Below are 13661 nucleotides of genomic sequence, written 5' to 3'. Positions count from 1 at the left end.
TATGTCACTGAGGATTAAGCCCAGGGCCTGGTGCATGTTGGGTTAGTTCTCTACTCTGGGCTCTGTACTCAGACCTGGTGTTTGTACACAGGAGGAGATTAAGACAGAGAATAGCTTTCCTTGTGAAATCTCAGTAAATCTTGTGCACAGTGACAAGGGAAAGAGCCTATTAGTCCCTGAAACAGAGCTTTCTCCCATAGGGCAGACAGAGGAGGCTGTGTCTGCAGGCTTCCTCAGCAAACCTGTCACTAGAACAATAAAAGTGAGCGAGTTAACCACTGAGACAGACAAGTGCCTGAACACTTGGAAAGGCTTGCTTCTTCTACAGTCAGAATTTCCCTTGGGGGCTTGCAACAGAGATCTCAAGATGCTGAAACTGAGAAAGAGCGGAGGGAGTCTCAGGATAGACAAACGTAGTTTAAACTCACCGTTTCTTCAGAGAAAGTATCTTCATTTGGTGACTGGACACCAACAGTGACAGCTTCTCTGTGGCCATATGGTGATGGCTCTCTGGGAGTTCGGGCTCTTTAATGAAGAGGAAGTTGAAGACACTGAGCAATGGATTCTTTTCCTGCCTCATGCACACACACTTATCGTTTTAACAGTGCCTAAAGTAAAACATTTATTCAAGTGTGTTCATGGCATCAGAGCCTTTTGTAGAGTTTTGGAGATCAGGATTTGGGTTTGTATTTATGTTTTATTTTGTTGTCAGTTTTTTTTTACTGTGTAGAATTATTTCCTAATTGTGTATAATGAGGCAGTTGAGGTGTACTGAAAGAATTAGTGCCAATGTTTAAGTTGCATCTTACCTTATTTATCTGAGACAGGTCTCAATATGCAGGAATTGACTTTCCCCTTTTACAATATGGTTTCAGGACATAAAACAGTTGATCAGGCTGGGTGACTAGTATGTTTACCTGCTGAGCCAGCTTGCCAGTTCTGAGAAGAGAGCCAAGAGTTGTTTTTTTCTTCTTCCTTTCTTCCTTTCTTCCTTCCTTTACATTGGTTTAGTATTTTTGGGACATAGTCTTGTCTTGTAGCTTGACTGGTACTTACTGAGACAAGACTGGCCTCAAGATAATAGCAGTTCTCCTGCCTCAGCTTTATGCTGGGCTTAGAATTGAAAGGATTATTATTGTATGTTTGCAGGATGTATATGTGTAGGCGTGTACTACAGTGTGTGTTTAAGTCATTGAACAGCTTTGTGGAGTCGTTCCTCCCTCCACCTATGTGGGTCCCAGACATCAAGCGCCAGTGATTAGGCACACACAGCAAGGGCCTTTCCCACCTGACCCATCTTTCCTTCCTGAGAATTTCTTTTAATTTTTCATTCAGTCCTTGGAGTTTTGATTCTAATAGCAGATTATTTTATTAATTTAACTTTTGATATTTTTATTTTATTATTTTGTGTATTGATTGGTGTTTACTTGTATGCATGTCTGTGTGAGGGAGATCCCCTGTAACTATTGTTACAGACAGTCGTGAGCTGCCATAAGAGTTCTGGGAATTGAACGCAGGTCTTCTGGAAAAATAGCCAGTGTGATTATGATTAACCACTGATCCATCTCTCCAGGTTCTAGGTTTTTGTTGTTTTTTTTTAAATAAAAAAGTTTTAGGACAGTGCTTTCATTATGCCAAGTTCCTTAATAAAAGACTATGGAAGTTAAGGTTTTGGTGAAAGAAATTACTTAATATTGTCCTGTTGTTAAAAAAAAAAGCTTAACTTTTGTTATACTTGAAACTTAAGATGACTTTGCTCATTGCAGATAATTCTTGAAAGGGAATCATGTCTTTGTGAATAGCCGAAGGCTCTCCCTAACCTGGCCATTGTTGACAAGGACATGGCTAGTCCTTTAGTATGACTGTTTCCAGCCCGGAGCATCAAGTTTATCCCAAACTGCTGGAAAACAATCCAGAGTTAAGGAAGAAGGGAGTAGTAGGTGCTTGGGTGGCTGAAGTGGGTGTGCAGGCTCCTCCGCTCATTGCTGTGTTCAGACGGTGCTGCAGAGAGTACCCTGGACTCACAGACCTGCAGAGCTGTGGAAGAGAGTTTTAACTTTACAATTGCTAAAGATTATATTTTGAATGTCATTTTCATTTTCAAGTTCAATTATTACAGTTGAGATAAATTTAATAACATGCTGCCACACTCAGATTTCTTTCAGGTTTTATCAAGAGAGCGAAGATAGTAAGAGACCTGATTGGCAGCATTGCTATGTAATTTTGTTAGATGACATGAAGTCAAGAATGATCTTTAGTATTCACTTTTTCTTGTTGCTCTGCTTCTTCATATAGACCCTGTGAGACTTAAGCTAAATTGGCTTTAAGATAAACAATTGGAAAACAGCTATAAGCTACTTGCCTGAAAAAATGAAAGAAAGGAAACATGATTTTGACAAATTCTGAAATATTCAAACACTGGTGCAAATGATGAATCTTAGGAAGTAAAATTTGGGAAATTTGTACAAGCTCATATATCCATGGTAGGTGCCCGCTCGGCAGCACTTCAGCCTCCTAAACTATTTTGTGATTTACCATTTTAGAAATCTGTTTGGTTGAGTGATGGTGGCGCACGCCTTTAATCCCAGCTCTCAGGAGGCAGAGGCAGGCGAATCTCTGTGAGTTTGAGGCCAGTCTGGTCTACAAAGCAAGTTCTAGGACAGCCAGAGCTATTACACAGAGAAACCCTATCTTGAAAAACAGACAAAAATATGATTTATTTTTACATTTGCATATTTTATGTGTGCATGTGCACATGTGGAGGTCAGAGGACAACCTATAGGATTGAGTTCTGCCCTTCTTCATGTGGGTTCTGGAGATTGAAACTCAGGGTTTCTCTTGGAAGCAAACTCCTTCCCCACTCTGCCACCTCGATGGCCTGTGCTTTAGTAATCTTTAGAAAGGATGGAGTCATCTGAAGTTGAGGTGTTACTAAGCTTTCTCACTTCCTACATCAGGGACCTCCTCTCCCTCCCTCAGACATTTTCCAGCTTTGAAAATTTTTACCCATCTTTAATTTTGACTTAAAGCCTCAGGTTTATTATGACTTTAACTTCTGATACTCTTTCTTCCACCTGTCTCCTGCTAGGATTGCAGGGATGTGTGCAGTAGGGATTGAACCCAGGGCTTTGTGCATGCTAGGTGAGCACTGTGCCAACTGAGCTACATCTTACATCAAGCTTTCAGCTTTTAACTAGTTTCTTTTTTTAAATTAAATACATTTAAAAATTGTGTGTGTTTGCTTGCACTTGCGCTTGTGTGCATGTGCACCTTTGGCATATCATATGTTCACTATGGCATATGTATGGGAGGTCAGAGGACAATTTGTAGGAGTTGGTTTCTTCTTGCATCATGTGAGTCCCTGGATTAAACTCATGCATCAGACATGGTGCTAAGCACACCTCCTGGGCCTTTAACTAGTTTTTTTGTTGTTTGTTTTTCCTCACTGTGTAGCTCTGGCTGTCTGGAGCTTGCTCTGTAGCCCAAACTGTCTTTGAACTCACAGAGTTCTACCTGTCTCTGCCTCTAGAATGGTGGAGTTATAAGAATGCACCACCACACTCAGCTATAGTGTTACTTTAAAAAATAAAAGTGGAAGTCTTTCTGGACCAAAGGGGTAGCTAAATAAATGGATGTATTTATTTAATAGAATATTACCTCTTCATTAATTTGATAAGTAAAAATATTAACATGGACAGTGTTGAATTTGCTAAGAGGGAAAAGTGCAACATTAACTGTCATGTTTATGCGGATTGTTCCATATAAAATATGTAGATAGTAATAGCAGTTGGGTGAAAGCATGAACAGTAAGTGAACACTGTTTAACTGATGAGATCATGGTAAGCCTTTATGTAGGATTTTACTAGTGTTATAATGTTAATTGTGTGATGAAAATATAATAATAATACAGTGAGAGGGTACAGTCAGCACAGCCAAAATAAACCGTCCTGTACAGGCCCAGCTTCTACACAGTACAGCTAGTCCTTCTTATAAAGGGATACTAATTTGGAAATGGTTTACACCTAAGTTCAGTTCCTAAATATTCTCTTGTAGAAGATCACTTTCATGCAAAGTAATACAGATTTTTGTGGCACTTGTAATTGTATTAATCTACAAAGTCTTGTGAATAGTTTAGGTTGGATAATTGGATCTTAGTTAATCTTACTAATTTTGATGAAGGCTCATTTTTTCCTTTGTTTAGAGAGTTTTCACTGTGTAGATCAGGCTGGCTTCAAAGATTTTCCTGTTTCTGCCTCTGCTGGAATTAAAGGTGTGTGCTATTACAGATGCCTGATAAAGACTAATTTTTAATGCTTTTTAAAAACTGACTTACATATTTTACTGTTTATGCAGATGAGTGTTTTACCTTCATGTATCTCTGCATCATGTACATACATACATACCTAATGCTTGAGAAGGTCAGAAGAAGGTGTTAGATTCCCCTGGAGCTGGAGTTACAGATGGTTATTAGCCATCTTGTGGGTACTGGGAAGTGAACCCAGGTCTTCTGCAAGAGCAATAGGTGGTCTTAATTGCTGTGCCATCTCTCCAGTCGCTAAAGGCTATTTCTCTTCCTCCCTCCCTCCCTCCCTCCCTCCCTCCCTCCCTCCCTCCCTCCCTCCCTCCCTCCCTCCCTCTATCTTTCCTTCTTTTTTAATTTTATAAGACACGGTTTCTCTGTGTAGCCCTGGCTGTCCTGGAACTCGCTCTGTTACCAGGCTGTCCTTGAACTCACAGAGATCCACTGCCTCTGTCTCCCAAGTGCTGGGATTAAAGGTGTGAGCCACCACTGCCTGGCTTTAAAAGACTAATTTTTAATTGCATAGAAATATCCAATATTGAGATTTCTCTCTCCTTCCTTTCTTCCTTTTTTGTCTCTTTTTGCCTCTCTCATCCTTCCTCTCTTTAACCTCAAACTGACTATGTAGGTGAAGATAACCTTGAACTCCTGATCCTCCTGCTTCCCTTCCCATCTCCTTAGTGTTAGGGTTAGAGGTACATGCTCCCTGTTGTGTGCAGTGCTGAGCATTGAACTTCATGTATGCTAGCCAAGCACTCTAATTAATTGAGCTACACATCAGCCTGAATTTTGCAGTTTCTCTTAAACAGTTTAATGGCACAGGATCTGGTCAACTAATAAATCTCCAGTTTTAAAAGCCCTCATTTAACTTGATATACTAATGATATTTTTGAGAAAGAACTTAATTTTAAAAATATTGTTGTGCATATAAAGTGTATGTGTGCCCATGTGTTGCAGCACACATGAGGCCATAGGGAAACTAATTCAGGTTGGTTCTCTCCTTCTACTAAGGGGTCCAAGGACTGATTTCAGGTCATCGGAATTATTACATAGCAAGCACTTTTCTCCAACATGGTCTGTATTTCCTTGACTGGAACCAAGTAGCTTCAGTTATCCTCCTGCCTCAGCCTCTTTCTTAACTGGGGCTGAAGGTGTGCACCATCATTCTCTATTAGAGTCTTTTTAAAAAATGTCAACTACTTGTTTTCTTTCTGTTTAACTGACAGTTAATTATCTCACCTAGGTGTGAGTGGTATTTTGAGGCATGTATATAGTCTGTAGTGATCAGGGTAACTGGCATATCATGTGAAACATTTGTCTCGTCTGGGTGCGGGTGTTCAAGATCTCTCTCCTTGCGGTCTTGAAGTACACAATTCAGGACTGATGTAGTTCTGCTGGCCGCAGAAGCTGACGTTCTCACCCAGCTGTGCACTGGACAGCTTTCGAGGGTGTTTCCTTGGTTTGGATGCTGGAAGTTGTAGTAGGGTTCATCTGTTCTTTGTCGTGCTCCTTCTTGTCCTTGCATGCATGTCTTAGAAAGACATGCTTTGTTCTTCTGTTTGGAGTGAGTCTTAGGATGTCTTACCTTTGTAAGGAAGGAAATTGGGTCTGAGTGTCCTGTGGCGGCTAATGATGTGTTTCTTCCTTGGCAGTACTGGGGGAAGGACTGGCCAAGGGAGAGGGTGCCTTCCGGGCAGTGCTGTGCTGCATGCAGCTGAAAGGGAAGCTCCAGCTTGTGTCCTCCATCCTTGCCAAGTCACTGTCAGGAGAGTCTCTGGTACGTTGATGAGCGCCGGTTTGAATGCTTGCTAGTGTTGGGTCATGTTTGACTCCTCAGTATAGTATGAGGAACATAGTGTAGGTTTAGTATAGTTTTGTTAGATGTCAAAGTTCATGACAATTCCAAAATGCTCAGTTTTTTAAAATGACCTGATATTCAATCATTGGACCCTTGCCATTTCTGATCGTGTATATAAAAAGCACAGGTACTTTTAATGGATTCTAAGTTATATGATAATTAGAAGATTTTAACAATTAAAATCAGCCAGGCAGTGGTGGAGCACACCCTTAATCCCAGCACTCAAGAAGCAGAGGCAAGCAGATGTCTGAGTTCTAGGCCATCCAGGGTACTGTGAGACCATGTCTCAAAAAACCAAAATTTAAAAAAAAAAAATTAGAATTAAAAAGTTCTTTTTTTGAAGGTCAATGTACATACTAATGGGTTTCATTCCAAATGGGTATGTGTAAGTTAATATCCTTATTTACTTTATGGAAACTGTCTAGTTTTATTTAGACTTGAATTTAAGTTTTTTAAAAATTATAACTTTTGTTGATTCTTCGCATTTCGAAGGTAAGTTTTTAAATACATAAATTTTCTAGTTTTTTGTTATAATGGAAGGGCTACTTTTTGTAACTTCATAGAGTTGATAATTTATAGGAATTTGAAAGAAAGAACTTCTTCAAGTTCCTTGGTATTTTTCAGGCATCAAAATGAAAACAGAGAAAGAAGAAATCCTATAATTACCAGGCAGTGTGAATTTGACAATTGTGCTTCAAGTTGATAGGGATTTTGAAAATCAAGGGCATAGATGGTGAAAATACAAAAATTAGAAAAATATTTATTGTGTTGTGAAATATAATATTACTGCTTTAGTGAGCTTTTAAGGAATTACTGTGCAGTGAATGACTTCTTTCATTTGGTGATGTCTATGATTTCACCAGGTTCACAAATGTGAACCCAGCAAAGTGGTGCTGCTGTTTAGATCCCAGTCCTGTCAGGATGTATTTATTTCTTCTTCTGAGGCGGGACCTGGGCCTTGAGACAAACTTCTGCCTTACTCTTCTGAGTGCTGGGATTATGGTTTCTGGTTGCCACTCCTAGCAAGAGAAAAATGTGTTTGAGACATGGTCTCTCTGTATGTGTAGCTCAGACTGGCCTCAGGTCTGGGATTTTTCCCTGATCTTTCAAGTACAGCAGTTACAGGGGTGCATACCCTTAAAAGGTCTTTTTCTATAATTATTTTACTTTGCATTTGTTGGGGTTTTTTAATTTAAAACAAATAAAAAATAATTTGTTTCTAATTTTCAAATTTTCTGAAATTTGACTTTCAAAAATTACCAAATGTATGAGCCATCTTTAGGCACTGTTTTGACTCCCTGGTTTCTGTGATGCTGGCTAACCGCTGCGTTCAGCATTTCTTAGATACAGACAAGCCTATTATCACCAAGGGAGAGGGGAGGACTAGTTTTAGGTTTGCTTTTCTCATGTTTTGTTCTCCACTGATATTGGCAAGCATTTTAATGATTAAAAAGATTAGTTTTTGAAGCAGAGTCTCATTATATACCTTTGGCTGACCTGAACTCAGCCTGGCCTCAAACTCATAGAGATCTGCCTGCCCCTGCCTCCCGAGGGCTGTGCTTATTTTACAGTTGTGCATCAGATGAGAGCATGCATGTAGTGTTTGTTCTTAGCAGGAGCAGCAGCTGAGTCTTTCTTCCCATTAGGCCTCTTTCCTTTTCCCAGCTTCTTGCAGCTTCTTATGGCAGAGTAGCAGTGTGAGGAAGGGAAGGGAGTGAGCGGTATTGAGCACAGACGGGTCGAGCCGAGTTGTGAGACTAAAGAACTATGCACTGATGATTTTCTGTCTTCATCTCACCCTTCCAGAATGGGATGGTAACGAAAGATTTGACAAGACTGAAGACGCTTCTTATGGAGACAGAGGTGAGTCCATTGCCGGGACCCTTCTCTTATACTCAGTGAAGTCAGTGAGCATTCTGTGTTAGCATTTGGAATATTGTGTTGGTGTCAGTTAAGATACAAGGTGACAAGGGGACCTTCTGTGAAACTGGGTTGAGTCCCACCCTCAGATCTCAGAACATGGCTTCTCAGGTCTCCTCTGCATTCTGGGTCTTCTGTTCTGACTATAATTTCTTCTTCTTCCTCTTCCTCTTCTTCTTCCTCCTCTTATTCCTCTTCCTCTTCTTCTTCCTCCTCCCCCTCCACTTCCTTCCCCTCCTCCTGTTCCTCCCTCCTCTTTCTCCTCCCCTTCCTCTCTCCTCCTCCCCCTCCTCCTCCCTCCTCTTCCTCTTCATTTTTGTATATGTATATGTGTATGGTTGTTGTGTATGTGTACTCACTCATGTGTGGGCCACACATGGATGCATGTGGAGGCCTAAGGTTGATGGTAAGATGCCTTCCTCAATTATTGTCTATTTGTTGAGGCTGGGTCTCTCACACATACAAACTCTCCAGCTGTCCTTGGGTCCCTTGTATCTGCCTCCTGAGTGCTGGGATTGTGGGTGTCACCATTTCTCTGACTTTCACGTCAGTTGTGGGAATCTGAACTCTTCACATTTGTAACACAAGCTCTCCATATACGAGTCATCTCTCTGGCTCCCATCCCTGTTGTTCTTATTTGCTATCTCAGGCCCCCAAATGTTTCCATTTGGTACTTGGCTAATTAAAATTTTTTTTTTTTAAAAAACAAAACTTCATGTGCATTGGTGTTTTATCTGCATGTATGTCTTTGTGAGAGTCTCTGATCTTTTTGGTTTGTGTGTTTCTTTGTTTTTTGTTTTTTGAGACAGGGTTTCTCTGTAGCTTTGGAGCCTGTCCTGGAGCTAGCTTTTGAAGACCAGGCTAACCTGGAACTCACAGAGATCCGCCTGCCTCTGCCTCCCGAGTGCTGGGATTAAAGGCGTGCGCCACCACTGCCTGGCTCGAGAGTGTCCGATCTTGGAGTTACAGAAAGTTGTTAGCTGCCATGTGGGTGTTGGGAATTAAACCCAGGTCCTCTGCAAGAGCAATCAGTGCTCTTAACTGTTGAGCCATCTCTTCAGCTCCCAGGAAATTTTAAGTTTTGATTATTTCTTTCAGTTATAAAGCACAATATCATGGAGTTTTAAGTGATCTTTGGTGAAGCATGGGATGCTTGTAGTATAAGTAATTCGTCCTGGATTATTTGTTTTTATATATTTTTATTCTATCCATTTTTTATCAAAAACTGGGTTATCTTTTTAAAAAGCACTCCTTAGTAGCTTGATAATGACAGTCACTTCTTGTTGAAACTATGGTGATTTTGATCTGCAAAGTTCAATTTGTCGATCACATGGCAATGATGGCAGTGATGGTGTTGTTTCAGATATAGCCAATCAGCATTGCCACTATCCTTTCTGTGGTATAAGACATTCCAAGTTTCGTCTTAACATTAAGTTTCCTCCTTTTGAATGTTGAAGGTGTGCCCGGCAAGTGTGCCTAGCAGGAAACACGGTGGGCCGCTTGGAGAAGCACCCAGGGCAGGCTTCAGTTAGTTAGTGCAATGGTCAACACTAACAGGAAGAGTAGGGGTTAGTATTGCAAGGGAACCTTGGAGGCAGGAGTGTTAGAGCCGGGGCAGATGGGTGAATGTCCAGAGGGGATTTGATATGAGTGGTACTGGCAAATAGTCAGCTGGGGCAGGGAGAAATAAGACAAATGACAGGACAATGGCAGTTGGGAGGAGATTATAGGACATTCAGACAGACAGGAGAGGTGTTCTAGACTTGCTCAGGACAGCAGAGTTCAGGATGACTTTTAAGATTTCAGCCTGAGGCCGGCAAGTGGCTTGTTGTCCTCTGAAGTCAATTCCTGGGGCTCATGTAGTGGAGGGAGAGATTGACTCTTGGAAATTTTGCTCTGACCTCCACAGTCTTGGTGTGCCGTGCATATCCATACACTTATATGCACACAAAATGTAGAAAATGTAATAAAAATTGTCTAAAACCAGAAAGATTTCAGTGTGTGGCTGTCTTTAGGGGAAGACACCTTTTCCTTGAGACACGTTCTATAGAGGCTTAGATTTGGAATAAAGTTGATGAATTTGGTTTTGCATATACTGTGTTGGAAGTGTTCACCATGTGAGAGCTACTCTGGAGGGGGCTGTTGGGAAAGCAGAAGGGCAGCTGCATGTTGTTGGTGACCAGCCTTCACACCATAGTGTGACCCAGCAGAGATGGTGCTGCACTAAATCTGCCTGCTCAGTGGGTTCAGAATGTAGACTTTTCTTCAGGTCGTAGGGTGCTTATCCACTGCAGGGACAGTATCTGGCAAGTCCTTTATTTTCATACTTTTATAGTGAAATAAAACAAGTATAAAATGTTACTTTCTACAAAATGTTATGGAAAACTTCCAAATAGATTTTCCTTATTATTATTATTATTATTAAAGATTTATTTATTTATTATGTATACAATATTCTGTCTGTGTGTATGCCTGCAGGCCAGAAGAGGGCACCAGATCTCATTATAGATGGCTGTGAGCCACCATGTGGTTGCTAGGAGTTGAACTCAGGACCTCTGAAAGAGCAGCCAGTACTCTTAACCACTGAGCCATCTCTCCAGCCCTATTATTATTGTTTTTTCACATGTTTATAGAATTTTTCCCAAAACAATTTATTTCATAAAGTAAAAGTCAATTATATGCATTTCATAAAATTAGCAGAGACCAAATGGGGTGACAGAACTTGATGTAATACACAATTTTTGTCTCCAGAGTGGTTTCTATTAGAATTCTCTAGTTGGACTTGGTGGATTATTATTTTTTTAAAATTGTTTTTATTGGGCTATATATTTTTCTCCACTCCCGTTCCTTATTCTCCCCTCCCCTTCTATCTCTCCCATGGTCCCCTTCTACTTCTCATGAGGATTAGATCCATGTATGTCTTTCTTAGGGTCCTCTTTGTTGTCTAGGTTCTCTGGGATTGTGAATTGTAGGCTGGTTTTTCTTTGCTTTATGTCTAAAAGCCATTTACGAGTGAGTACATATGATATTTGTCTTTCTGGGTCTGGGTTACTTCACTCAATATGATGTTTTCTAGATCCATCCATTTGCCCACAAATTTTAAGATGTTATCTTTTTTTTTTTTTTTTAAAGCGCTGAATAAGTACTCCATTGTGTAAATGTTCCACATTTTCTTTATCCATTCTTCAGTTGAGGGGCATTTAGGTTGCTTCTAGGTTCTGACTATTACAAATAGTGCTGCCATGAACATAGTTGAGCGCATGTCCTTGTGGCACAATTGAGCATCCTTTGGGTATATACCCAAAAGTGGTATTGCTGGGTCTTGAGAAAGGTTGTTTCCTAATTTTCTGAGAAATCGTCATACTGACATCCAAAGTGGTTGTACTAGTTTACACTCCCACCAGCAATGCAGAAATGTTCCCTTTTCCCCACAACCTCTCCAGCATAAGTTGTCATCAGTGTTTTTGATCTTGGCCATTCTTACAGGTGTAAGATGGAATCTCACAGTTATTTTGATTTGCATTTCTCTGATGACTAAGGATGTTGAACATTTCTTTAAGTGTCTTTCAGCCATTTTAGATTTCTCTGTTGGGAGTTCTGTGTTTATGTTTGTACCCCATATACAAAGAACTCAAGAAATTGGTCGTCAAAAGAACAAATAATCTTAATAATACTTAAATATTTGCTTTATTTTTATTTTATGTATATGGGTGTTTTGCCTGCATGTATGTGTCTACACCAGAAGAGGGCATTAGATCTCCTGGATTGTGAGCTGCCATGTGGGTCCTGGAAGTCTCCTCCTGGTCCTCTGTAAGAACAGCGAGTTCTTTTTACAGTGGGGCCCTGTCTCCAGTCCTCTCTTCTTTTATTTTCAACATTGAAAATGCCCAAATTTAAACTAGCATTAGTCAGTATTTCTTATTTCTCTTATATCTCTTTCATTTGAAAATTGCAGACAGCTACAAGTAGTGTTCTCTCTGGATGTCATGTGGAAGACTTAGATGAAGGTAAGTGCTAAATTTGTCATGGCTTCTGGTAACTCTTACTGTGGCCCTTGCCTTTTAATTCAAGAAGAATCTGTGGGAGGACAATTACTGAGGATAGTCTCTGTAGTTAGAGATGTAGGAAAGGATGTAAATATTTAAAAGTAGGTAGAGATGAAAACAAATTTCTCTCTGGAACCTTTTTATAGGTTGCAGCTGAGGCTGGCCTTGATCTTCTGATGCTCCTGCCTTGACTTCTGAGCGCTTTCCTGCAGCTGTGCATCGTTCTGCCCTCTGGCGCAGCTTGTCCTGCAGTGCCTGCTCTGGGCCAAAGTGGCTTTCATAAAATACACACTGACTTCTCGGGGTTTGTCTTCATCTCTGTAGTCAGTGTGAAAATGAGTATTTATTGAGGTTTAGTAGTTTCCCCAAGTCACCCAGCTAGTAATGCATGAAGCACAACTTTTAAGCCTGGTAGAATAACCTTCTTGTACCTTGAGGGGAGGTTGGGGGACAGAACTTGTAAGACTAGAAAACGGCTGCTTAGCCTTTCTCTCCTAAACCTATTTTCCTTGGCTTATTTGAAACTTTATCTAAATCAATGAAAGTCATTTGTATTCAGAAATGTGTATACTTAGCTTCTATATTTGCTTAACTGAGCTTCGTTTCTGTTATACCATGTTCTGCAGTGATATGGCCCAAACAGGCCTTAGGGCTTCTCCCTCCTTGTGCAGTGGTAGGGTTTGTTCACAAGAATTTCCTGGGCAGTCAGTTTGCATTCCTGAAGGAGTTTCTAATAGAAATGCAACCAGCCTCTCCCCTGAGTTCTCAGAGAAGAGGTTGCCCTGGAGGAAGGCCACCCCTATCAGATGAGAGCCAGTGACACCAACTTGATTTAGCTGCTGTTTAGTGCCCTCTACAACATGCTATTTCACAGAGCCAATTGGCTAGATTAGTTGATTGGTAGGGGCACCTTTGTCATGCCTGTTTTATATCATGTGGGATGGTACGTGTGGAGGGATGTGATTCTTGGACATTAAGATATTGGAATGACGAGGTAGTCTCACATGACACGATTATGTCCTGATTACTCCCTAGGGTCTTGTAACGGTTGGCATTTTCGGCCGCCACCCAGGGGAATCACAAGCAGCGAGGAATATACTTTGTGTAAAAGGTAATGTAAAAAATATTTTAGAAACAAATTACCTGTCTCTTTTGAAAGGAGAGATAATTTTCCTTCACTTTTTGAAGGTAGTAATTTAAATTCAAAGAGGATAATATGTGAAGAAAGAAAAAATATAGTGATTAAGGAAATGATTTGTTTCCTGTTTGAAACAGAGGCTGCACAGGTCAACCCCAAATCCATGAGATTTTAATATAAACCACAATTGTGTGAATACCGCTTGTTTAGACTTTGTTCAGAAAGCTTTCATGCTGGCTGAACTTAATTGCAGGCTGTTGTTAGTGTGGAATTTACTTAGATGTGGTAAGTGGAGTTGAAATTAGTTCCTATAAACTGAAAGAGAGCACAGTATCAGTCATACTCATTTATTTTCATAATTTTCTGAAAAAATAGTCATGTAATTCTTATATATGGAAT

The 13661-nt window shown here is 40.4% G+C and overlaps 1 protein-coding gene across 5 annotated transcripts in view; it reads left to right on the top strand.

Annotated features, from left to right (window-relative positions):
* Helz (helicase with zinc finger) overlaps positions 1 to 13661 on the top strand; it is a 167127-nt gene that overhangs the window by 56752 nt on the left and 96714 nt on the right. For all 5 annotated transcript variants that reach the window (XM_085695975.2, XM_085695973.2, XM_048446061.3 and 2 more), the window contains 4 exons: positions 5953 to 6077; positions 7965 to 8021; positions 12034 to 12085; positions 13160 to 13235. In XM_085695975.2, the coding sequence (XP_085552101.2) occupies positions 5953 to 6077; positions 7965 to 8021; positions 12034 to 12085; positions 13160 to 13235 (310 nt within the window). The remainder of the gene's footprint in view (positions 1 to 5952; positions 6078 to 7964; positions 8022 to 12033; positions 12086 to 13159; positions 13236 to 13661) is intronic.

This window comes from Myodes glareolus, chromosome 9 (assembly GCF_982192425.1).
Source record: "Myodes glareolus chromosome 9, mMyoGla1.1, whole genome shotgun sequence".
NCBI lineage: Eukaryota > Metazoa > Chordata > Mammalia > Rodentia > Cricetidae > Myodes > Myodes glareolus.
Note: the sequence above shows the minus strand (reverse complement) of the source record. Positions and strands in the feature narration are given on the sequence as shown.